At 51.3% G+C, this 26464-nt stretch overlaps 1 protein-coding gene across 4 annotated transcripts in view; it reads right to left on the bottom strand.

The window, feature by feature from the left end:
• The window catches only part of LMO3 (LIM domain only 3), a 134937-nt gene that overhangs the window by 17479 nt on the left and 90994 nt on the right, over positions 1-26464 (bottom strand). For all 4 annotated transcript variants that reach the window (XM_073564596.1, XM_073564595.1, XM_073564598.1 and 1 more), the window contains exon 3: positions 16394-16519. In XM_073564596.1, the coding sequence (XP_073420697.1) occupies positions 16394-16519 (126 nt within the window). The remainder of the gene's footprint in view (positions 1-16393; positions 16520-26464) is intronic.

The raw sequence follows: 26464 nt of genomic DNA on the forward strand, positions 1-26464 counted from the left end.
CCGCCGCTGCTCTCGCTGTACGCCACTACTCTCACGCTGTACGCCGCCGCTCTCTTGCTGTACGCCGCAGCTCTCACTGTAAGCCGCTGCTCTCGCTGTACGCCGCCGCTCTCTGCACACTGCCGCTGCTCTCTGCACACCGCCGCAGCTCTCTCTCTGCACGGTACCGCTGCTCGCCGCCGCTGCTCTCGCTGTAGGCCACCTCTCTCTCGCTGTACAACGCCGCTCTCTCGCTGTACGCCTCCGCTCTCGCTATATGCCGCCGCTCTCTCTGCACACTGCCGCTGCTCTCTCTGTACACCGCCGCTGCTCTCGCTGTACACCGCCGCTCTCTCACTGTAGGCCGCCGCTCTCTCGCTGTACGCCGCCGTTCTCTCTCTGCACACTGCCGCTGCTCGCTCTCTGCACACCGCCGCTGCTCTCTCTGCACGGTGCCGCTGCTCGCCGCCACTGCTCTGGCTGTACGCCGCCACTCTCTCACTGTAGGCCACCGCTCTCACTGTATGCCGCCGTGCTCTCTGCACACTGACGCTGCTCTCTCTGCACACCGCCGCTGCCCTCTCTCTGCACGGTGCCGCTGCTCGCCGCCGCTGCTCTGGCTGTACGCCGCCACTCTCTCACTGTAGGCCACCGCTCTCGCTGTATGCCGCCGCTCTCTCTGCACACCGCCGCTGCTCTCTGCACGGTGCCGCTGCTCGCCGCCGCTGCTCTCGCTGTACGCCCACTCTCTCGCTGTAGGTCACCGCTCTCGCTGTATGCCGCCGCTCTCTCTCTGCACACTGCCGCTGCTCTATCTCTGCACACTGCTGCTGCTCTCTCTCAGCACGCTGCCGCTGTAGGCCACCGCTCTCTCGCTGTAGGCCACCGCTCTCTCGCTGTAGGCCACCACTCTCTCGCTGTAGGCCGCCGCTCTCTCGCTGTACGCCGCTGCTCTCTGAAACGCACCTTCATTGTTCTGCCGATATCGCGCACTAATGTGACTGACAGGACAGGATTGGTGCCGCGCGTCTCCACCTCTCACATCTACAGACATTTCCTTCTCTTAGTGGGAATAATTCTTGAACACTTCTCCACATCGGCCACTGGATGGCGATATAACTGCTCTATGTGAGTGCTAATACCTCGGAGCCAACCCCATTCCTGGACTCTGGCCTTACAGCCTGTGACATATACTCGCCTCCTTCTTCAGCACCTACTTCTTTATAACAAATATATTTGCTGGGAAGCCTGGTTGTACTTACGCTGAATTAATAATAAATATATGTGTTTCAGACAAAAACTTTCTTTTGTATAAAGCTATATTATTTCACGTGCTTTAATAAAGCAATATTTTGTTTGGCACCACTATACATACTATGTGATTGTATCACATGTTGTCCTACCATGTTTTCACAACCCTTATGTTTAATTGTTATTTTATGTAATAAAGACCATTGTATTTTTTATTTTTTTTTTTAAATAAGAGTTCTCCCTTTTTTTATAGGGTTATTGAGCATAGAGCAAGTTGGCCACGGAGCGTAAACACAGTCACTCACTAAGCGTAGAGCCAGACATCTACTGAGCCTAGACCTAGCTGCTCACTAAGCACAGAGCCAGCCACCTACTGAGCGTAGACCTAGCTGCTCACTAAGCGTAGAGCCAGCCATCTACTGAGCCTAGACCTAGCTGCTCACTAAGCATAGAGCCAGCCATGTACCAAGCGTAGACCTAGCTGCTCACTAAGCATAGAGCCAGCCATCTACTGAGCGTAGACCTAGCTGCTCACTAAGCGTAGAGCCAGCAATCTACTGAGCCTAGACCTAGCTGCTCACTAAGCGTAGAGCCAGCAATCTACTGAGCCTAGACCTAGCTGCTCACTAAGCGTAGAGCCAGCCATCTTCTGAGCGTAGACCTAGCTGCTCACTAAGCGTAGAGCCAGCCATCTACCAAGCGTAGACCTAGCTGCTCACTAAGCGTAGAGACAGCCATCTACTGAGCATAGACCTAGCTGCTCACTAAGCGTAGAGCCAGCCATCTGAGCCTAGACCTAGCTGCTCACTAAGCGTAGAGCCAGCCATCTACCGAGACTAGACCTAGCTGCTAACTAAGCATAGAGCCAGCCATCTACCAAGCGTAGACCTAGCTGCTCACTAAGCATAGAGCCAGCCATCTACTGAGCGTAGACCTAGCTGCTCACTAAGCGTAGAGCCAGCAATCTACTGAGCCTAGACCTAGCTGCTCACTAAGCGTAGAGCCAGCCATCTTCTGAGCGTAGACCTAGCTGCTCACTAAGCGTAGAGCCAGCCATCTACTGAGCATAGACCTAGCTGCTCACTAAGCGTAGAGCCAGCCATCTGAGCCTAGACCTAGCTGCTCACTAAGCGTAGAGCCAGCCATCTACTGAGCCTAGACCTAGCTGCTCACTAAGCGTAGAGCCAGCCATCTACTGAGCCTAGACCTAGCTGCTCACTAAGCGTGGAGCCAGCCATCTACTGAGCCTAGACCTAGCTGCTCACTAAGCGTAGAGCCAGCCATCTACTGAGCGTAGACCTAGCTGCTTATTAAGCGTAGAGCCAGCCATCTACTAAGCGTAGACCAAGCTGCTCACTAAGCGTAGAGCCAGTCTTCCACTGAGCATAGATCTAGCCGTCCACAGAGCATAGACTTTGCTATCTACCGAGCATAGATCCAGCTGTCCACCGAGCGTAGACCCAGTCATCTACCGAGCCCACAAGTATTTGTCCACCAAGTGTAGACCTTACTGCTCAGTAAGTATAGACTAAGCCATCTACGGAGCGTAGACTTTGCCATCTACCAAGCATAGATCCAGCCATCCAAACAGCATAAACTTAGCCACCTACCCAGTGTAGTTTGCCATCTGCCAAGTGTAGACATAGCCGTCCACTGAGTGTAGATCTAGCTGTGCAACGAGCATAGACTTTGCCATCTACCGAGCGTAGATCCAGCTGTCCGCCGAGAGTAGAGCATCGTCTACCGACCATAGACCTGGCCGCTAACTAAGCATAGACCCAGCCATCTACCAAGCGTAGACCTAGCTGCCAACCAATCATAGTCTTTGCCATCTACTGAGTGTACAAATAGATGTCCATTGAGCATAGAACTAGCCATCCATCGAGCGTACATCTGGCTGTCCAGCTAGTATAGATTTAGTTTCCCTGTTGAGCACAGACCTAGCCATCCATCTGACGTAGACCTAGCCGTCCACCTGGTACAGACCTAGCCATTCATCTGGCGTAGACCATCGATACCTTTAACTTATAAGAACACTTGCATCACTTTTCTGGGCAGTCCTAATGAGTCTTGGTATAGCTAGGGGCCAGAGTCTTGGTATAGCAAGGGGCCAGAGTCTCGGTATAGCTAGAGGCCAGAGTCTCGGTATAGCTAGAGGCCAGAGTCTCGGTATTGCTACAGGCCAGAGTCTCGGTATCCATCGAGCATAGGCAGCCGTCCAACAAGAGTAGATTTAGCCATCCACTGAGTGTAGACCTAGCCATCCACGGACTGTGGGCATAAACTTCTGCATGCTCCTTTTATAAAGCGTCTTCTCGGCTGATCTCTCCTTTGTCTCAAAACAAGATAATTTGTAGACCCCCTCAGGATACAATATGTAGACTTCCAAGATGCAATGTATAGATTGTCGATGAAACAATGTGTAACTGACACCATGATGCAATGTGCAGTCTCAGCAGCACAGCCTCTTGGCTGGTTCTCCTGGCATCTGACACCTTCCTCATTGAGCGTCAGAGCTTTATGCCTTTCTCTTGCTGACCTCATTTGGTGGGCTGAGTTACAGAATGTACGCCCCTTTTCAACAGTTATTAAAAATTTAAACTTGCCATAACTCTGTCTGGGAAGCTCACAGAGTGACAACAGGGGTATTACATTTTCTCTTACGAAATTATCTTTCATTTGAGACCAAACAAAAGTCACTGGGGCCAAAAACTGTTTTCTCAGTTTCTGATGGGCGCACAGGCTGCAAAAGGTTGCTGTGTGTAGCCTACATTCTACTGATTCTGGAAATATATTTCTCCTATCTCTATGACTATTGTGTGTTATTACATTTGTGTTTGAATGGACAAAGGAAATTTTAAATCATTGGCGGGAGAATCTGCTCTGAGCTGGCCAAAAGCAATAAAAGTGCCCCTCTGCTGAAAAGGAGGGGGTGGATAGAATTACACAGTGTAGAGAGAAAGGGAGAGGGGGAGTCTTTCACCGTGTTAAATCTTTGTTCAAATTCAGAAGTATAGTGCACAAACCAACTGGGTGTAGGGCGACGGCAGCGCCAGAAGTGTACTTAGGACATTAGGAAATGCTCAAATTTTCCTGACAATCACACTGTATAAATTATAGAAGTTTATTTGCATTTTGCAGTGAGAAATAAGTATATGATTCCTCTGGCAAACAATACTTAATACTTGGTGGCAAAACCCTTGTTGGCAAGCACAGCAGTCAGACGTTTTTGTAGTTGAAGATGAGGTTTGCACATGTCAGGAGGAATTTTGGTCCACTCCTCTCTGCAGATCATCTCTAACTCATTAAGATTTTGAGGCTGTCGCTTGGCAACTCAGAGCTTCAGCTCCCTCCATAAGTTTTCCATTACCTTAATGTGCTTCTTTTTGAGCCACTCCTTTGTTGCCTTGGCTGTATGTCTTGGGTCATTGTTTTGCTGGAAGACACAACCGCGACCCATTTATAATGTCCTGGCGGAGGTTTTTACTCAGGATTTTATGGTACTTGGCTCCATCCATTCTCCCCTTGATGTGGTGAAGTAGTCCTGTGCCCTTAGCAGAGAAACACCCACAAAACATAATGTTTCCACCTCCATGCTTGACAGTGGGGATGGTGTTCTTTGCGTCATAGGCAGCATTTCTTTTCCTCCGAACATGGCAAGTTAATGGAAAAGAGCTCAATTTTTGTCTCATCTGACCACAGCACCTTCTCCCAACAACTCACAGAATCATCCAGGTGTTCACTGGCAAACTTCAGACGGGCCTGCACATGTGCCTTCTTGAGCAGGGGGACTTTGCGGCACTGACTGATTAATTGAGTCTGTGGTCAGGAGTCTTTTATAAAGGTGACTCTGTAAGACAGATGTCTGTAATACAGGTAATGAGTTGATTAGGAACGTCTAACTGGTCTGTAGGAGCCAGAAATCTAAATGGGTGGAAGGGGATCAAATACTTATTTCTCCCTGAAAAATGCAAATAAATGTATATAATTTATACAATGTGATTTTCTGGATTTTATTTTTGATAATCTATCTCCCAATGTTAAAATTAACCCACCCTTAAAATTATAGACTGTTCATGTCTTTGTCAGTGGGAAAACTTACAAAATCAGCGAGGGATCAAATACTTATTTCCCCAATTGTATGGAGTTTCTTCAGAATACGACTATTCCTTACACGTTGTTTCTCATTCTGCATCTATTATAATAATGATTTCACATTTAGAGATTTTTTACACTTTCTAGAACATTTCCTCCCATTTATCCTCACTAACCTGCTCATGTAGAGACATAATGTCCACAACACATCCATCTGTTCCGTTTTGCAGCCTCTTCGTGTCAGTATATAAAGTATGGAATGTTCATATTATTTCTATTTTGCACTTGCACTTTACTCACAGTTTATTACAGACTCGGCTTTATTCATTCCTCTCACTTTTCATGCTCCTCAGTCCTCATCTATTATTTTTCCATACACTATTTTACTTCATTTTTCTATCCCCTGTGCAGCAGTGACAGGAGTTATATGTGAGAGTCGCTATGTATCCCGCAGGAAGTGCAAAGAAGCATATTGGGGCCGCGGGAATGCAGAATAAAAGTGAGTGACGGTCTTGGTTAAGCTATTTGTCCATGGCACATTGAAGAAAACCTGCCATGGGCTTTTATTTTTGAAACAGACTACAGGAAGGTAGTGGGGCGGTCCGTATCCTCCCCCGGCCCGGGTTTTCCATGTAGCCCATGGCCACAGATTCCAGTTAACAACCCTGCAGTAAAGGGTTTAGGTGTGTCAGTTTTGGTATTTGCAAGCGTGCAGAGCCGAAGGCTCTGCAGACCCAACCTGTGTGAGGCAACACAGAGCCAAGCAGAATCAAAAGGCCTGGCACCCTCAGCGTACACGGCGGTGAAGTCGCCTACGGATACTGACTGTCTTGCTTCCCGGCTGCGATCCGGAGGATACCATTTGTTTTGTTTGTAAGTTTTGGACATTAAAACTATGTTTACTTTGAACTTTCCTGGGTCATTGCACAGTGCTGACACTGCTGCAATACATTTGGTTTGAGAAGGCGGCAAGTGTGAATTGAGGCCTGCCACACTGCAATCCAGGCCTGCAAGCAAAATGGAGGAAATCCTGAGGCAGCTGGTCCTTGCACAGCAACAGACTAATAGACTGTTGCTGCAGCAAATTGCAGCCCTGCATGAGGAAACTGAGTCCAGAAGATGACGTGGAAGCGTTCCTCACCGCATATGAGAGCACGGCAGAGCGGGAGAACCTGCCAACTTCCAAGTGAGCCGAAGTGGTGGCTCTGTTCCTGAGGGATGAAGCGCGAAAGGCCTACCTTGGCCTCAGTCGGGAGGACGCCCAGGACTACACCAAGCTAAAAGGTGAAATCCTTACCCAACTGGGGGTTAATATCTATGTGAAAGCCCAACAGGTGTTTTCATGGACTTTTGTGGAGGCCCAGACTGCCCGGTCTCAGGTTTATGACTTACTGCAGCTTGTGAAAAGGTGGGTCCAACCTGAGACTTTGACTCCTGCCCAGATGGTGGTGGTCGAGAGCTCTGCCAGCAGTCATACAGCTTTGGGTGGGGCAAGGGGACCCAGGCACTCTGGACCAGGTGGTGGGACTGATTGTGCGGTACACAGCCACTCAGGACTTTGTATGGGACATGGCTCCACTTCGGCTGTCACGTAAGCCCTCGAGCTATTTGCCATGTTTTGTCGCCTTGGGATACCAAAGGAGATCCTTACCAATCATGGGACTCCTTTTATGTCTAAGGTGATCAGGGAGCTGTGTAAGCTGCTCCGGATTAAACAGCTACGTACGTCGGTGTACCACCCATAAACAGAAGGGTTGGTGGAGAGGTTTAAATAGACCCTTAAGTCCATGCTAAAAAAGGTGATCGCCAAGGATGGCAGGGACTGGGAGATGTCACTACTCATCTAATGTTCGCTATCCGCAGGCACCCATGGGGTTCTCACCATTTAAGCTATTATATGGCAGGCACCCGATGGGACTACTGGAGCCGTGGAAACAGGAGCCCACTCTGCATAAGAGTGTCATGAAGTATGTGGCAAGCATGCAGGACCGGATTGCGGCCGTGCAGCCCATAGTAAAAGAGCATCTATTGGATGCCCAGGCCACACAGAGCCACACATACAATAAGAGAGCCATGGTCAGAACCTTTTAAGGAAGGGGACTAGGTGTTGGTACTAGTTCCCATCACAGAGAATAAGCTCATGGCCAAGTGGCAAGGACCATATGAGATACGGGGGAAGGTTGGAGAAGTAAATTATAGAGTTTACCAGCCCAGGAAAAGAAAACACGAAGCGTTGTATCATGTCAACCAGTTGAAAGCGTGGAAGGGAATGTTTGGCCACAGAGGTGACCCCGGTGGTACCAACAGGGAACCCTCTGTCACCGGTCAAGGACGAGGCCGAAAGAGAGGTAAAAATAGGAGACACCCTCTTAAAACAGCGGCGTCGATTGGTTCGGAAATTAGTCCAAGGGATCGCAGATGTATTCTCGAAATTACCCAGTTGTACCTCCATCATCCAGCATGACATTGTCACCGAGCCTCATGTAAGGGTACGAATGAAACCATACCGGGTGCCCAAGGCCCGGAGACAAGCCATCACGAGTGAGGTAAGACAAATGCTCCCAGTTGGGAGTAATTGAGAAATCCCGGAGTGACTGGGCTAGCCAGATTGTGCCAATTCCCAAACCGGACGGGTCATTACGGTTCTGTAATGACTTCTGTTATGAATGGGTCACCGTGGAGAAAAAAAGCAAAATAAGCTAAGCCACAGAAAACCAGAGAGGTTGGTAACTATGCAGATTGCAGATCCCTGATCTTACCACACAACTAGCAGTAGCCGTGGAGCGTGCCTACGATGAACCTAGACGCCTCGTCACGGCCGGAGGACTACATAAGCCTAAAGCAAGAAAAGGGAAAACTAACTGCCCCAGAGCAGACCCCAAAGGAATAGATAGCCCCCACACATGTTGACGGTGAAACAAGATGAAGGCACAAACACAGGCAGGAAAATAGGCTGAGCAAATGATGGAGCCCAAACTAACTAGAAAGGAAAGGAAATGGAAGACACTGTCTGCAACCTGCAAAAAACCCTACAAAAATAATGTCCAACACTTCTGATAGCAAAAATAACCCTGAAGTCACTAGACTTCTCCTACTATATCAGCACTCTGAAATATTTTGAGACAGAGCAAAAAGAGACCGAACTAGTAAGCGACAAAAAGCCAATTGGCAAAATACTGATAAATAAGAGTGGAAATTCAGCTCAGCCCCCACCCGGGGCTGGCAGACCACACAAAAAACTGAATAGACCAGCAAAATCAAGTGTGAACATTAGCAGAAAAACTTAGCTTTAGATGACTGGAACAGAGCTGAAAACCAAGAGCTGACAAGCCAGAAGGAATCACCAGCAACTGAATAGGGCGTCGGCTGTCTTAAATCCAATCTAAGAATCCTGAGATCCAATCGTCATCCTCATTCTCAGGTGGCAGATCTCCACCGATCAAACCAGCCGCACCACCTCCCGTCACCACCAGAGGGAGTTCAGAAGGGGAACTCACAACTGGTGAGAATGAACTCACAACAGTACCCCCCCCTTGAGGAGGGGTCACCGAACCCTCATCCACGCCACCAGGCCGATCAGGATGGGCCCGGTGAAAAGCACGAACCAATCTATTGGCATGAATATCGGAGGAAGAGACCCAAGAATTATCCTCCTGACCATAACCCTTTCATTTGACCAAATACTGGAGTCTCCGTCTAACCAAACGAGAATCCAATATTTTCTCTACCTCATATTCCACATTGCCTTCGACCAACACAGGGTCAGGAGGTGCTGCCATAGGAACCACTGGCTCAACAAACCTCTTCAACAGAGATTTGAGAAATACGTTATGGATCTTGAACGTAACTGGAAGAGCCAATCGAAACTACACAGGATTAAGAATTTCCAAAATCTAACAAGGACCAATAAATCTTGGCTTAAATTTAGGAGATGCAACCTTCATAGGAATATTCTTAGATGACAACCCAACCATATCACCCACTTTAAACCGGGGACCAATGGTCCTATGCCGGTTGGAAAATTGCTGGGCCTTTTCCTGAGAAAGTGACAACTTATCCACCACTTGGTCCCATATCTGCTGCATTCTCTAAACCACAGTGTCCACACCTGGGCAGGACAAAGATTCCACTTGCCCTGAAGAGAACCGAGGATGAAACCCAAAATTACAGAAAAAGGGTGACATCAAAGTGGCAGAACTAGCTCTATTGTTCAGCGCGAATTCGGCCAAGGGCAAAAATGAGACCCAATCATCCTGATCAGCAGATATAAAACATCTCAAATAAGACTCCAAGGTCTGGTTTGTTCTCTCATTCTGTCCATTGGTCTGGGGATGAAACGCGGAGGAGAAGGATAACTGAATTCCCAGATTGGAACAAAAGGCTTTCCAGAATCTGGAAACAAACTGGACTCCTCTGTCGGACACAATGTTCTCAGGAATCCCATGTAACCGAACCACCTGTTGTAAAAACAAGGGCACCAACTCAGCAGAAGATGGCAACTTTGGGAGTGGTATAAGATGGACCATCTTCGAAAATCTATCACAAATCACCCAGATAACAGTCATTCTCTGAGAGACAGGAAGATGAGAAATAAAATCCATTGAGATATGGGTCCATGGCCTCTTGGGCACCGGCAAAGGCATCAGCAACCCACTAGAACGAGAACAGGGTTTAGACCGAGAACAAGTCCCACAGGACTGTACAAAATTCCTGACGTCACGAGATAAGGCAGGCCACCAAAAGGACCGACTCACCAAATCTCTAGTACCAAAAATATCTGGATGACCAGCCAATGCGGAGCAATGAATTTCAGACATCACTCTCTTTCTCCACTGGTCAGGAACATACAATTTTCCCATAGGGCAAAGCTCAGGTTTATTCTCCTGAAATTCCTCCAGGGCGCGTCTCAAATCAGGCGAAATGGCAGAAAGAACTACCCCCTCACCTAGGATGGTAGTAGGCTCGGTCACACTAAGAGAATCGGCAAAGAAACTCCTAGAAAGGGCGTCTGCCTTAACATTCTTAGTGCCCGGAAGAAAAGAGACCACAAAATTAAACGCGTGAAAAACAAGGTCCATCTAGCCTGTCTAGAATTCAAGCGTTTGGCCGACTCCAGATAAATCAAAGTCTTGTGATCGGTGAGGACCACAACTTGGTGTCTAGCTCTCTCCAACCAATGTCTCCACTCCTCAAATCCCCTTGTTCATGGCCAACAATTCTCGATTTCCCACGTCATAGTTGCGTTCAGATGGGGAGAACTTTCGAGAAAAGAAGACACAGGGATTCATCTTAAAAGTCACAGGGTCTTTTTGGGACAAAACAGCTCCTGCACCAATCTCAGAAGCATCTACCTCCACCTGAAATGGAAGTGAGACATCAGGTTGCCGTAAAACTGGAGCTGAAGTAAATCTCTGCTTAAGCTCCTGAAATGCTGAGACAGCCTCAGGAGACCAATTCAGCACATCAGCTCCCTTCTTGGTCAGATCAGTCAATGGTTTGACAATACCAGAAAAATTACCTATAAATTTACGATAGAAATTAGCAAAACCCAAAAACTTCTGGAGGGCCTTCAAAGAAGTAGGCTGAACCCAATCATAAATGGCCTGTACCTTGGCCGGGTCCATTTCAATAGTCGATGGAAACAAGATAAATTCCAAAAATGAAATCCTCTGTACACCAAAGAGGCATTTCGATCCCTTAACAAACAGGGAATTCTCTCTCAAAATCCAGAACACAGTCCGGACGTGTTCCACATGAGAATCCCAATCACTAGAAAAGATCAAAATATCATCCAGATAGATGATCAAAAACTTATCCACAAAGTCTCGGAAAATATCATTCATAAAGGACTGGAAGACAGAAGGGGCATTAGTGAGCCCAAAAGGCATCACCAGGTACTCAAAATGTCCCTCCGGAGTATTAAACGCCGTCTTCCATTCATCCTCGTGCTTGATGCGAATAAGATTATACGCCCCCCTGAGGTCAAGCTTAGTAAACCAGCAGGCACTCTTAACTCTGGAGAATAAATCAGACATCAGAGGTAACGGGTACTGATATTTAACCATCATCTTGTTAAGGGAACGATAATCAATACACGGTCTTAATGAACCATCTTTCTTGGCCACAAAAAAAAATCCAGCACCTAAAGGTGACGAGGATGGTCTAATATGACCCTTCTCCAACGACTCCTTAATATAGGATCGCATAGCATCATGTTCGGGTACTGATAAGTTGAAAAGCCGACCCTTGGGAAATTTACACCCAGGCATCAACTCAATTGCACAGTCATAACTCCTATGAGGAGGCAAAGACGCAGACTTACTCTCACTAAATACATCAGAGAAATCAACCAGATAATCAGGAATATCATGAGACTGAGGAGAGGTGGAGAAAACAGGAGCGTCCCTAAGAACACACTGACAACCCCAACTCACCACAGACACAGATCTCCAATCCAAAACTGGATTATGAGCTTGCAACCAAGGAAAACCCAGAACAATAGTATCATGCAAATTATGCAGCACCAAAAATTTACAATTTTCTTGATGGTCTGGGGCAACCCGCATTATCACCTGGGTCCAAAACTGAGGTTTATTCTCCGCCAAAGGAGTAGCATCAATACCCCTCAAAGGAACAGGCGTCCGCAGAGGCGTCATGGAAAAACCACAACGTTTAGCAAAGTCCAAATCCATCAGATTCAACGCTGCTCCTGAATCCACAAAAGCCTTCGTGGAAAATGTGGATAAGGAGCAGATCAGATTAATTGCCAAAAGGAACTTAGGTTGTATACTGCCCACAACAAATGTGTGTTCAAAACGTTTCTCTCGTTTAGGGCAGACAGAAATAGTATGAGAGGAGTCTCCACAGAAAAAACACAGCTTATTACGCCTTCTAAACTCCCGACGTTGCACCCTAGACAAAACCCCATCACATTGCATAGGTTCAGACGTTTGTTCAAAAGGTGGCAGCGCCTCCCGTGTAGTTTTGCGTTCAGGTAAACGCCGATCAACTTGAATGGCTAATGACATAGAATCATCCAGACCAGAGGGAACAGGAAATCCCACCATAGTATCTTTTACAGTTTCTGACAAACCCTTCCGAAAGAGAGCTGCCAAGGCACCATCATTCCAGGTTAGTAAGGACCTCCCACTTTCGGAATTTTTGACAGTACAACTCTGCAGGATCCTGACCCTGGTTCAATGCCAATAGGGCTCTCTCAGCTTGATCAACAGCATTAGGTTCATCATATAACAACCCCAAGGCTTGAAAAAAATGCATCCACATTAGTCAGAATAGGATTTTCAGGTGTCAGAGAAAAAGCCCAATCCTGGGGATCGCCGCGCAGCAAGGAGATGACAATTTTAACCTGCTGCGCGGAGCTCTCCAATGAATTAGGCTTCAAGGCAAGAAATAATTTACAATTATTCTTAAAATTGAAAAATTTAGACCGATCCCCAAAAAACACATCAGGAGTAGGGATCCTTGGTTCAGTAGCATGTGAATGAGCGAGATAGGTGGAAATTCCCCGCACTTCAGCAGTAAGCTGCTCCACACGATCAGACAATTGCTTAATCTCCATTTAAAAAAAAAAAAAATCCTCCTACGGCCCCAGAGAAAAAGAGGAAAAAATATACATTAAAAAAAAAAAAATTCTGACACTTTTTTTCTTTTACAATTCTCCCTTCCTGCTTTTGAGTACCCTAGGATCTGCGGTATGGCTGGTGATTCTGTTATGAATGGGTCACCGAGGAGAAAAAAGCAAAACAAGCTAAGCCACAGAAAACCAGAGAGGTTGGTAACTATGCAGATTGCAGATCCCTGATCTTACCACACAACTAGCAGTAGCCGTGGAGCGTGCCTACGATGAACCTAGACGCCTCATCACGGCCGGCGGACTACATAAGCCTAAAGCAAGAAAAGGGAAAACTAACTGCCCCAGAGCAGACCCTAAAGGAATAGACAGCCCCCACACATGTATTGATGGTGAAACAAGATGAAGGCACAAACACAGGCAGGAAAATAGGCTGAGCAAACGGTGGGGCCCAAACTAACTAGAAAGGAAAGGAAAGGGAAGACACTGTCTGCAACCTGCAAAAAACCCTACAAAAATAATGTCCAACACTTCTGATAGCAAAATTAACCCTGAAGTCACTAGACTTCTCCTACTATAGCAGCACTCTGGAATATTCTGAGACAGAGCAAAAAGAGACCAAACTAGTAAGGGACAAAAAGCCAATTGGCAAAATACTGATAAATAAGAGTGGAAATTCAGCATAGCCCAAGCCGGGGCTGGCAGACCACACAAAAAACTGAATAGACCAGCAAAATCTAGTGTGAACATTAGCAGAAAAACTTAACTTTAGATGACTAGAACAGAGCTGAAAACCAAGAGCTGACAAGCCAGAAGGAATCACCAGCAACTGAATAGGGCGTCGGCTGTCTTAAATCCAATCTGAAAATCCTGAGATCCAATCGTCATCCTCATTCTCAGGTGGCAGATCTCCACCGATCAAACCAGCCGCACCACCTCCCGTCACCACCAGAGGGAGTCCAGAAGGGGAACTCACAACTGGTGAGAATGAACTCACAACAGACTTCCGTAAATTGAATGAGGTGTCGAAGTTCGATCTGTATCCAATGCCCCAGGTGGACGAGCTGATCGAGCGCCTGGGTCAGGCACAGTACTTCACCACACTCGATCTGACCAAGGGTTATTTGCAGGTACCACTTACAAAGTCGGCAAAGGAAAAGATTGCCTTCATAACACCGGAGGGTCTGTACCACTATGTCGGCCTGCCCTTTGGACTACATGGGGCCCCAGCCACGTTCCAGAAGTTGATGGACATGATGTTGGAACCCCATTGGAAGTATGCGTTAGCCCACTTGGATGACATCATCATCTTTAGTACTGACTGGCATACTCACTTGTCCCAGGCGCAAGCGGTGGTAGATACACTCAGAGCTGTGGGTTTGATGGCGAGTCCCAGAAACTGTGCGATAGGGCTCAAGGAAGCCCGGTACTTGGGGTATGTGATCGGCTGTGGGGTTATCAAACCCCAAATAAATAAAATCGAGGCCATTCAGAACTGGCCCCGACCTGTTACCACCAAACAGGTGAGAGCATTCCTTAGAATCGTTGGGTATTACCGTAGGTTTATACCTAATTTTTCGGGGAAAACGACACCCTTTACCGATCTCCTCAAGGGAAAGAAGTTGGTCATGGTTTGGTGGAACCCCCAGGCGGAGGAAGCGTCCATGAAGGTGGCGCTGAGCGGACAGCCTGTCCTCATTAGCCTCAACTTCCAGAAATGCTTCCTTGTGCAGATGGATGCCTCTAGCATAGGCTTAGGAGCGGTCCTGTCGCAGGAGGTGGACAGAGAGGAGCATCCGGTCACCTACCTAAGTAGGAAACTCACCCCATTTGAGAAACTATAGCGTAGTGGAGAAGGAGTTCCTGGCCATTAAGTGGGCCTTGGCGCTTCTATGCTATTATTTGCTTGGTCGACCGTTTCTGGTTGGGAAGTCACAGGAAAATGCGGATGCCTTGCCCCCTGTATGGTGACAAATGTTCAACCCCACAAGTTTGAATAAAGAGGAGGGGTATGTGAGGCAGTGACCGGGGTCAAATGTGAGGGTCGCTATGTGTCCCCCAGGATGCGCAAAGAAGCATATTGAGGCCACGGTGTGCAGAGCAGTCACAGGCGTAGATTGCAATGCAGAATAAAAGTGAGTATTGGTCTTGAACAGGCTATTTGTCCAAGGAAGATGGAAAAAAACCTGCCATAGGCTTTTGTTTTTGAAACGGACTACAGGAAGATAGCGGGGTGGTCCATTTCCTCCCTCGGCCCGGGTTTTCCAAGGTCACAGATTCCCGTTAAAAACCTTGGAGTAAAGGGTTTGGTGTGTCAGTTTAGGTATTTGCAAGCGTGCAGAGCACTACCAGTGTGAAGAGTGCAGCGGAGCCAACAAGCCTGGCACCCCTCAGCATACACGGCGGTGCAGTCGCCTTCGGACTGTTTTATTTTCCCGGCTGTGATCCGGAGGGTACCGTGTGCTGTTTATGTTATGAGTTTGGACATTAAACCACATTTACTTTGAACTTTTCCTGGGTCACAGCCTGATCACTGCCCAGTGTGGACACTGCTGCACTACACCCTCACCACATTGCTGCTTACTGTGTGTTTGATTTTTGATTCCCCGCTCCACTACCTTCCCTCTGCTTGTTACCCATGTCCTTGCATCACAACGTTGGACTTCACTGCTTCTTGTACTGTGCTCCGATCTATTATGTGCAGCATGCGCTCACCTTGATCACTTGGCATCGGGTCTCCATTGTGACACATCTCTCCGTCCTCCCTCTACCTGCTCTCATAATGACATGACACGTCCGATGGGGATAAGTACTGGTGACGTAAGACACCGAACATCAGTGTTGCTAATCTGAGTGGTGTGAGCACCGCTTTAGTGCCGCAATTGGTGAATTCCACCATAAATAGTCGTGGTCTTCTCTGGTATTTACTCTCTCCCCCATTTGGAAGAAGCTAATGTGAAACGCGCGTCGGGGTCCTCTCTACGTCCTACAGGTTGTTTACCCAGATCTGCCCTATCCTCTTTTATGTACTTATTCTGATTTATGCTCGGTGTTGGTTTTTGTATTTCTTAGAAACATTTCCATCAGGATGTATTTATTCTCATACGACCACTTGGTGGTGATTGCATAGCACTTCATGCTCTCTGCACACTGTGCTAATCCTGTGGATATTGTCCATTATTGGATGGCATTTATTCATGTATTATAGGTAGCTGTGGTTTATATGCATTTCTGCAGGTTAATCACATTATGGATGCCTTCCTGACACTTACATAACTTGCAGTAACTCGTTAATAGTTTTTTGTAAAACCTTTTTGCTTTTTCTTTTATTGTTTGTACTAATAAGGTAAAATTCAATAATATCTATCTGCTCAGTACTTCCTCTTGTGTAGGTTTGTTTAGCCCCATGATGATTGGTGTAGCCCCCCTCTGAATACCTGTACAGGGGCGTGTCCTAGCAGTGCAGGCTGCACCCACCTCTGGTTGCACAGCTGGCAGGCGAAGCAGTCCAGGTGGTAGACGTTGTCCTTTGCGCGCATCACCATCTCGAAGGCCGGGATCAGCTTACTGCACGCCGCGCAATTCCCAGTGACGCCAAACAACCTGCGCAAAGATCACAAGTGCTGAGTGCACGGGCTGACTCCTCTGTGGGGAGGATGGTGGTTACACGGGTAATGATGAGGATGATGGTGGTTATAGTCCTGATCCACCCCAGAACCTCAGGAAATCGTCAGAAAAGCAGGTTTCCTGCAGATCAGGTCAGCAGCAGATCCCTGCCGCGTCCCTGTATACAGGCCGGCCCGGTCCCTGCCGCGACCTTATATTTAGGGGGTCGCTCCCACTTCATTCTGCACGTCCAGCGGGTCATAGAAAGTTCAGGGCAGAAGGCCAGGACATATTCCCCGCCATCCTCTGCTTGCTGGAGCCGTCACCTCAGGGCATAGGGGGAGCTCATCCTTATCTCTCACACTTTCCCCTCCCTGCACTGGGACAATGTAATGATTCCCCCCTGTCACCTGGGAGCTCAGATGTCGGCACTCTCCTCGGAGCAGCAGACCTTTCTCAGCAGAGCAAAGGGTCAGGAGATATTTGCAGCCATGTTTCGCACAATGTAGCTGTCACCTCAGGGCATAGGGGGCGCTCTGCCTGATCTCTCACACTTTCCACTCCCTGCACTCGTGCGACGTGAGGATTTCCCCTGTCACCTGGGAGCGCTCTCCTCTGAGCTGCAGACATTTTATCAGCTCGTGATTAGAATTTCTTACGCAAAAAGCATTGATCATCCGCCTATTACCGGGCAGATGACAGTTAATTACCCAGTACATTAACCACTGGGACCCGCACAGCGGCCATCAGTCAGCATGATGAATGGGTTGCGCTCTGCAATGCTCGGCCGCCGCACGCTGGGCTGGGATCTATGAAATCTGCATAATTACAACTCTGGGTTAATAACAGACAAATGATTTGCTGCACCTAAACAAAGTCCTTGGATGCAGTCTGGTCCTTGGCACCTGTCAGGTGCACCACGTGGCTGCCAGGAACCTTCCAGCACGAGACAGGCGGCCGCAGCGTCTGCTGTCCATACATTCTACATATGCGATTCCTAATCATTGCAGGATCAGGGAATTGGGCTTCACACACGTGGTGGTGCCGCTGCGCCTCCTCTCCGCCACGCTGGAGGCTCCATCAGTTTTCATCTGCACCTGGACTCTGAAGCCCTAATGATGAATTATCGCCCCTTACACTGGAACATTTTACTGAACTGCCAGACCGAAGCCGCGGAGAGCTCATCTAATTAACTGGAAATCGTGGCGTTTGTTACTCTCCAAACCTGAAGATCAGGAGATGAAAGGGGGGCAAAGAAGAGCCACGACCAGACGGGGGCGAGCACAGGCTGGGAGAATATAAAGGGTGAACACAGGCCAGGAGCAGACACGGGGCAAAGACGGGTCAGGAGCAGACATGGGGCGAGCACAGGCTGGGAGACTACAAAGGGTGAACACAATCCAGGAGCCGGTGGGGGAAGAGTGGGGATGACTATGGACTGGGGTAGCAAAAACGGGCCAGGAGCAAATAAAGAGGTGTACACAGGCCGGGAGCAGACACGGGGCAAAGACGAGCCGGGAGCAGACATGGGGCGAGCACAGGCTGGGAGACTATAAAGGGTGAACACAGACCAGGAGCCGGTGGGGGAAGAGTGGGGATGACTATGGACTGGGGTAGCAAAAACGGGACAGGAGCAAATAAAGAGGTGTACACAGGCCGGGAGCAGACACGGGGCAAAGACGTGTCAGGAGCAGACATGGGGCGCGCACAAGCTGGGAGACTACAAAGGGTGAACACAGGCCAGGAGCCGGCGGGGGAAGAGAGGGGATGACTATGGACTGGGGTAGCAAAAACGGGCCAGGAGCAAATAAAGAGGTGTACACAGGCCAGGAGCAGACACGGGGCAAAGACGTGTCAGGAGCAGACATGGGGCGCGCACAAGCTGGGAGACTACAAAGGGTGAACACAGGCCAGGAGCCGGCGGGGGAAGAGAGGGGATGACTATGGACTGGGGTAGCAAAAACGGGCCAGGAACAAATAAAGAGTTGTACACAGGCCGGGAGCAGACACGGGGTAAAGACGTGTCAGGAGCAGACATGGGGCGAGCACAGGCTGGGAGACTATAAAGGGTGAACAGTGAACACAATCCAGGAGCCGGTGGGGGAAGAGTGGGGATGACTATGGACTGGGGTAGCAAAAACGGGCCAGGAGCAAATAAAGAGGTGTACACAGGCCGGGAGCAGACACGGGGCAAAGACGTGTCAGGAGCAGACATGGGGCGAGCACAGGCTGGGAGACTATAAAGGGTGAACAGTGAACACAATCCAGGAGCCGGTGGGGGAAGAGTGGGGATGACTATGGACTGGGGTAGCAAAAACGGGCCAGGAACAAATAAAGAGGTGTACACAGGCCGGGAGCAGACACGGGGCAAAGACGTGTCAGGAGCAGACATGGGGCGAGCACAGGCTGGGAGACTATAAAGGGTGAACAGTGAACACAATCCAGGAGCCGGTGGGGGAAGAGAGGGGATGACTATGGACTGGGGTAGCAAAAACGGGCCAGGAACAAATAAAGAGGTGTACACAGGCCGGGAGCAGACACGGGGCAAAGACGAGCAGGGAGCAGACAGGGGCGAGCACAGGCTGGGAGACTATAAAGGGTGAACACAGACCAGGAGCCGGCGGGGGAAGAGTGGGGGTGACTATGGACTGGGGTAGCAAAAACGGGCCAGGAGCAAATAAAGAGTTGTACACAGGCCGGGAGCAGACACGGGGCAAAGACGTGTCAGGAGCAGACATGGGGCGAGCACAGGCTGGGAGACTATAAAGGGTGAACAGTGAACACAATCCAGGAGCCGGTGGGGGAAGAGTGGGGGTGACTATGGACTGGGGTAGCAAAAACGGGCCAGGAGCAAATAAAGAGGTGTACACAGGCCGGAAGCAGACACGGGGCAAAGACGAGCAGGGAGCAGACATGGGGCGCGCACAGGCTGGGAGACTATAAAGGGTGAACACAGGCCAGGAGCCGGCGGGGGGAAGAGTGGGGATGACTATGGACTGGGGTAGCAAAAACGGGCCAGGAGCAAATAAAAAGGTGTACACAGGCTGGGAGCAGACACGGGGCAAAGACGAGCAGGGAGCAGACATGGGGCGCGCACAGGCTGGGAGACTATAAAGGGTGAACACAGGCCAGGAGCCGGCGGGGGAAGAGAGGGGATGACTATGGACTGGGGTAGCAAAAACGGGCCAGGAGCAAATAAAGAGGTGTACACAGGCCGGGAGCAGACACGTGGCAAAGACGTGTCAGGAGCAGACATGGGGCGAGCACAGGCTGGGAGACTATAAAGGGTGAACACAGGCCAGGAGCCGGCGGGGGAAGAGAGGGGATGACTATGGACTGGGATAGCAAAAACGGGCCAGGAGCAAATAAAGAGGTGTACACAGGCCGGGAGCAGACACGTGGCAAAGACGGGTCAGGAGCAGACATGGGGCGCGCACAGGCTGGGAGACTATAAAGGGTGAACACAGGCCAGGAGCCGGCGGGGGAAGAGAGGGGATGACTATGGACTGGGGTAGGAAAAACGGGCCAGGAGCAAATAAAGAGGTGTACACAGGCCGGGAGCAGACACGTGGCAAAGACGTGTCAGGAGCAGACATGGGGCGAGCACAGGCTGGGAGACTATAAAGGGTGAACACAGGCCAGGAGCCGGCGGGGGAAGAGTGGGGATGACTATGGACTGGGGTAGCAAAAATGGGCCAGGAGCAAATAAAGAGGTGTACACAGGCCGGGAGCAGACACGTGGCAAAGACGTGTCAGGAGCAGACATGGGGCGAGCACAGGCTGGGAGACTATAAAGGGTGAACACAGGCCAGGAGCCGGCGGGGGAAGAGTGGGGATGACTATGGACTGGGGTAGCAAAAACGGGCCAGGAGCAAATAAAGAGGTGTACACAGGCCGGGAGCAGACACGTGGCAAAGACGTGTCAGGAGCAGACATGGGGCGAGCACAGGCTGGGAGACTATAAAGGGTGAACACAGGCCAGGAGCCGGCGGGGGAAGAGTGGGGATGACTATGGACTGGGGTAGCAAAAATGGGCCAGGAGCAAATAAAGAGGTGTACACAGGCCGGGAGCAGACACGTGGCAAAGACGTGTCAGGAGCAGACATGGGGCGAGCACAGGCTGGGAGACTATAAAGGGTGAACACAGGCCAGGAGCCGGCGGGGGAAGAGTGGGGATGACTATGGACTGGGGTAGCAAAAACGGGCCAGGAGCAAATAAAGAGGTGTACACAGGCCGGGAGCAGACACGTGGCAAAGACGTGTCAGGAGCAGACATGGGGCGCGCACAGGCTGGGAGACTATAAAGGGTGAACACAGGCCAGGAGCTGGCGGGGGAAGAGAGGGGATGACTATGGACTGGGGTAGCAAAAACGGGCCAGGAGCAAATAAAGAGGTGTACACAGGCCGGGAGCAGACACGTGGCAAAGACGTGTCAGGAGCAGACATGGGGCGCGCACAGGCTGGGAGACTATAAAGGGTGAACACAGGCCAGGAGCCGGCGGGGGAAGAGAGGGGATGACTATGGACTGGGGTAGCAAAAACGGGCCAGGAGCAAATAAAGAGGTGTACACAGGCCGGGAGCCGACACGGGGTAAAGACGTGTCAGGAGCAGACATGGGGCGAGCACAGGCTGGGAGACTATAAAGGGTGAACAGTGAACACAATCCAGGAGCCGGTGGGGGAAGAGTGGGGGTGACTATGGACTGGGGTAGCAAAAACGGGCCAGGAGCAAATAAAGAGGTGTACACAGGCCGGAAGCAGACACGGGGCAAAGACGAGCAGGGAGCAGACAGGGGCGAGCACAGGCTGGGAGACTATAAAGGGTGAACACAGACCAGGAGCCGGCGGGGGAAGAGAGGGGATGACTATGGACTGGGGTAGCAAAAATGGGCCAGGAGCAAATAAAGAGGTGTACACAGGCCGGGAGCAGACACGGGGCAAAGACGAGCAGGGAGCAGACATGGGGCGCGCACAGGCTGGGAGACTATAAAGGGTGAACACAGGCCAGGAGCCGGCGGGGGAAGAGAGGGGATGACTATGGACTGGGGTAGCAAAAACGGGCCAGGAGCAAATAAAGAGGTGTACACAGGCCGGGAGCAGACACGTGGCAAAGACGTGTCAGGAGCAGACATGGGGCGCGCACAGGCTGGGAGACTATAAAGGGTGAACACAGGCCAGGAGCCGGCGGGGGAAGAGAGGGGATGACTATGGACTGGGGTAGCAAAAACGGGCCAGGAGCAAATAAAGAGGTGTACACAGGCCGGGAGCAGACACGTGGCAAAGACGTGTCAGGAGCAGACATGGGGCGCGCACAGGCTGGGAGACTATAAAGGGTGAACACAGGCCAGGAGCCGGCGGGGGAAGAGAGGGGACGACTATGGACTGGGGTAGCAAAAACGGGCCAGGAGCAAATAAAGAGGTGTACACAGGCCGGGAGCAGACACGTGGCAAAGACGTGTCAGGAGCAGACATGGGGCGCGCACAGGCTGGGAGACTATAAAGGGTGAACACAGGCCAGGAGCCGGCGGGGGAAGAGAGGGGATGACTATGGACTGGGGTAGCAAAAACGGGCCAGGAGCAAATAAAGAGGTGTACACAGGCCAGGAGCAGACACGTGGCAAAGACGTGTCAGGAGCAGACATGGGGCGCGCACAGGCTGGGAGACTATAAAGGGTGAACACAGGCCAGGAGCCGGCGGGGGAAGAGTGGGGATGACTATGGACTGGGGTAGCAAAAACGGGCCAGGAGCAAATAAAGAGATGTACACAGGCCGGGAGCCGACACGGGGTAAAGACGTGTCAGGAGCAGACATGGGGCGAGCACAGGCTGGGAGACTATAAAGGGTGAACAGTGAACACAATCCAGGAGCCGGTGGGGGAAGAGTGGGGGTGACTATGGACTGGGGTAGCAAAAACGGGCCAGGAGCAAATAAAGAGGTGTACACAGGCCGGGAGCAGACACGGGGCAAAGACGAGCCGGGAGCAGACAGGGGCGAGCACAGGCTGGGAGACTATAAAAGGTGAACACAGACCCGGAGCCGGCGGGGGAAGAGTGGGGACGACTATGGACTGGGGTAGCAAAAACGGGCCAGGAGCAAATAAAGAGTTGTACACAGGCCGGGAGCAGACACGGGGCAAAGACGTGTCAGGAGCAGACATGGGGCGAGCACAGGCTGGGATACTATAAATTGTGAACAGTGAACACAATCCAGGAGCCGGTGGGGGAAGAGTGGGGGTGACTATGGACTGGGGTAGCAAAAACGGGCCAGGAGCAAATAAAGAGTTGTACACAGGCCGGGAGCAGACACGGGGCAAAGACGTGTCAGGAGCAGACATGGGGCGAGCACAGGCTGGGAGACTATAAAGGGTGAACAGTGAACACAATCCAGGAGCCGGTGGGGGAAGAGTGGGGGTGACTATGGACTGGGGTAGCAAAAACGGGCCAGGAGCAAATAAAAGAGTTGTACACAGGCCGGGAGCAGACACGGGGCAAAGACGTGTCAGGAGCAGACATGGGGCGAGCACAGGCTGGGAGACTATAAAGGGTGAACAGTGAACACAATCCAGGAGCCGGTGGGGGAAGAGTGGGGGTGACTATGGACTGGGGTAGCAAAAACGGGCCAGGAGCAAATAAAGAGGTGTACACAGGCCGGGAGCAGACACGGGGCAAAGAAGAGCAGGGAGCAGACAGGGGCGAGCACAGGCTGGGAGACTATAAAGGGTGAACACAGACCAGGAGCCGGCGGGGGAAGAGTGGGGGTGACTATGGACTGGGGTAGCAAAAACGGGCCAGGAGCAAATAAAGAGTTGTACACATACCGGGAGCAGACACGGGGCAAAGACGTGTCAGGAGCAGACATGGGGCGAGCACAGGCTGGGAGACTATAAAGGGTGAACAGTGAACACAATCCAGGAGCCGGTGGGGGAAGAGTGGGGGTGAATATGGACTGGGGTAGCAAAAACGGGCCAGGAGCAAATAAAGAGGTGTACACAGGCCGGGAGCAGACACGGGGCAAAGACGAGCAGGGAGCAGAAAGGGGCGAGCACAGGCTGGGAGACTATAAAGGGTGAACACAGACCAGGAGCCGGCGGGGGAAGAGTGGGGGTGACTATGGACTGGGGTAGCAAAAACGGGCCAGGAGCAAATAAAGAGTTGTACACAGACCGGGAGCAGACACGGGGCAAAGACGTGTCAGGAGCAGACATGGGGCGAGCACAGGCTGGGAGACTATAAAGGGTGAACAGTGAACACAATCCAGGAGCCGGTGGGGGAAGAGTGGGGGTGACTATGGACTGGGGTAGCAAAAACGGGCCAGGAGCAAATAAAGAGGTGTACACAGGCCGGGAGCAGACACGGGGCAAAGACGGGCAGGGAGCAGACAGGGGCGAGCACAGGCTGGGAGAAAATAAAGGGTGAACACAATCCAGGAGCCGGCGGGGGAAGAGTGGGGATGACTATGGACTGGGGTAGCAAAAATGGGCCAGGAGCAAATAAAGAGGTGTACACAGGCCGGGAGCAGACACGGGGCAAAGACGGGCAGGGAGCAGACAGGGGCGAGCACAGGCTGGGAGACTATAAAGGGTGAACACAATCCAGGAGCCGGCAGGTGAAGAGTGGGGGTGACTATGGACTGGGGTAGCAAAAACGGGCCAGGAGCAAATAAAGAGTTGTACACAGGCCGGGATCAGACACGGGGCAAAGACGGGCAGGGAGCAGACAGGGGCGAGCACAGGCTGGGAGAAAATAAAGGGTGAACACAATCCTGGAGCCGGCGGGGGAAGAGTGGGGATGACTATGGACTGGGGTAGCAAAAACGGGCGAGGAGCAAATAAAGAGGTGTACACAGGCCGGGAGCAGACACGGAGCAAAGACGGGCTGGGAGCAGACGGGAGCGAGCACAGGCTGGGAGACTATAAAGGGTGAACACAATCCAGGAGCCGGCAGGTGAAGAGTGGGGATGACTATGGACTGGGGTAGCAAAAACGGGCCAGGAGCAAATAAAGAGGTGTACACAGGCCGGCAGCAGACACGGGACAAAGACGGGTCAGAAGCAGACATGGGGCGAGCACAGGCTGGGAGACTATAAAGGGTGAACACAAACCAGGAGCCGGCGAGGGAAGAGTGGGGGTGACTATGGACTGGGGTAGCAAAAACAGGCCAGGAGCAAATAAAGAGGTGTACACAGGCCGGGAGCAGACACGGGGCAAAGACGGGTCAGGAGCAGACATGGGGCGAGCACAGGCTGGGAGACTATAAAGGGTGAACACAATCCAGGAGCCGGCGGGGGAAGAGTGGGGATGACTATGGACTGGGGTAGCAAAAACGGGCCAGGAGCAAATAAAGAGGTGTACACAGGCCGGGAGCAGACACGGGGCAAAGACGGGTCAGGAGCAGACATGGGGCGAGCACAGGCTGGGAGACTATAAAGGGTGAACACAATCCAGGAGCCGACGGGGGAAGAGTGGGGATGACTATGGACTGGGATAGCAAAAACGGGCCAGGAGCTAATAAAGAGGTGTACACAGGCCGGGAGCAGACACGGGGCAAAGACGAGCCGGGAGCAGACATGGGGCGAGCACAGGCTGGGAGACTACAAAGGGTGAACACAGACCAGGAGCAGGCGGGGGAAGAGTGGGGGTGACTATGGACTGGGGTAGCAAAAACGGGACAGGAGCAAATACAGAGGTGTACACAGGCCGGGAGCAGACACGGGGCAAAGTCGGGTCAGAAGCAGACATGGGGCGAGCACAGGCTGGGAGACTATAAAGGGTGAACACAATCCAGGAGCCGGCGGGGGAAGAGTGGGGATGACTATGGACTGGGGTAGCAAAAACGGGCCAGGAGCAAATAAAGAAGTGTACACAGGCCGGGAGCAGACACGGGGCAAAGACGGGTCAGGAGCAGACATGGGGCGAGCACAGGCTGGGAAACTATAAAGGGTGAACACAATCCAGGAGCCGGCAAGGGAAGAATGGGGATGACTATGGACTGGGGTAGCAAAAATGGGCCAGGAGCAAATAAAGAGGTGTACACAGGCTGGGAGCAGACACGGGACAAAGACGGATCAGGAGCAGACATGGGGCGAGCACAGGCTGGGAGACTATAAAGGGTGAACACAATCCAGGAGCCGACGGGGGAAGAGTGGTGGTGACTATGGACTGGGGTAGCAAAAACGGGCCAGGAGCAAAATAAAGAGGTGTACACAGGCCGGGAGCAGACACGGGGCAAAGACGAGCCGGGAGCAGACATGGGGCGAGCATAGGCTGGGAGAATACAAAGGGTGAACACAGGCCAGGAGCCGGCGAGGGAAGAGTGGGGATGACTATGGACTGGGATAGCAAAAACGGGCCAGGAGCAAATAAAGAGGTGTACACAGGCCGGGAGCAGACACGGGGCAAAGACGGGTCAGGAGCAGACATGGGGTGCGCACAGGCTGGGAGACTATAAAGGGTGAACACAGACCAGGAGCCGGCGGGGGAAGAGTGGGGATGACTATGGACTGGGGTAGCAAAAACGGGCCAGGAGCAAATAAAGAGGTGTACACAGGCCGGGAGCAGACACGGGGCAAAGACGAGCCGGGAGCAGACATGGGGCGAGCACAGGCTGGGAGACTATAAAGGGTGAACACAATCCAGGAGCCGGCAGGTGAAGAGTGGGGATGACTATGGACTGGGGTAGCAAAAACGGGCCAGGAGCAAATAAAGAGGTGTACAAAGGCCGGGAGCAGACACGGGGCAAAGACGTGTCAGGAGCAGACATGGGGCGAGCACTGGCTGGGAGACTATAAAGGGTGAACACAGGCAATGAGCCAGCGGGGGAAGAGAGGGGATGACTATGGACTGGGGTAGGAAAAACGGGACAGGAGCAAATAAAGAGGTGTACAAAGGCCGGGAGCAGACACGGGGCAAAGACGGGTCAGGAGCAGACATGGGGCGAGCACAG

The sequence above is a fragment of the Dendrobates tinctorius genome, unplaced genomic scaffold, assembly GCF_039654945.1.
Source record: "Dendrobates tinctorius isolate UK_male_01 unplaced genomic scaffold, ASM3965494v1 ptg000464l, whole genome shotgun sequence".
NCBI lineage: Eukaryota > Metazoa > Chordata > Amphibia > Anura > Dendrobatidae > Dendrobates > Dendrobates tinctorius.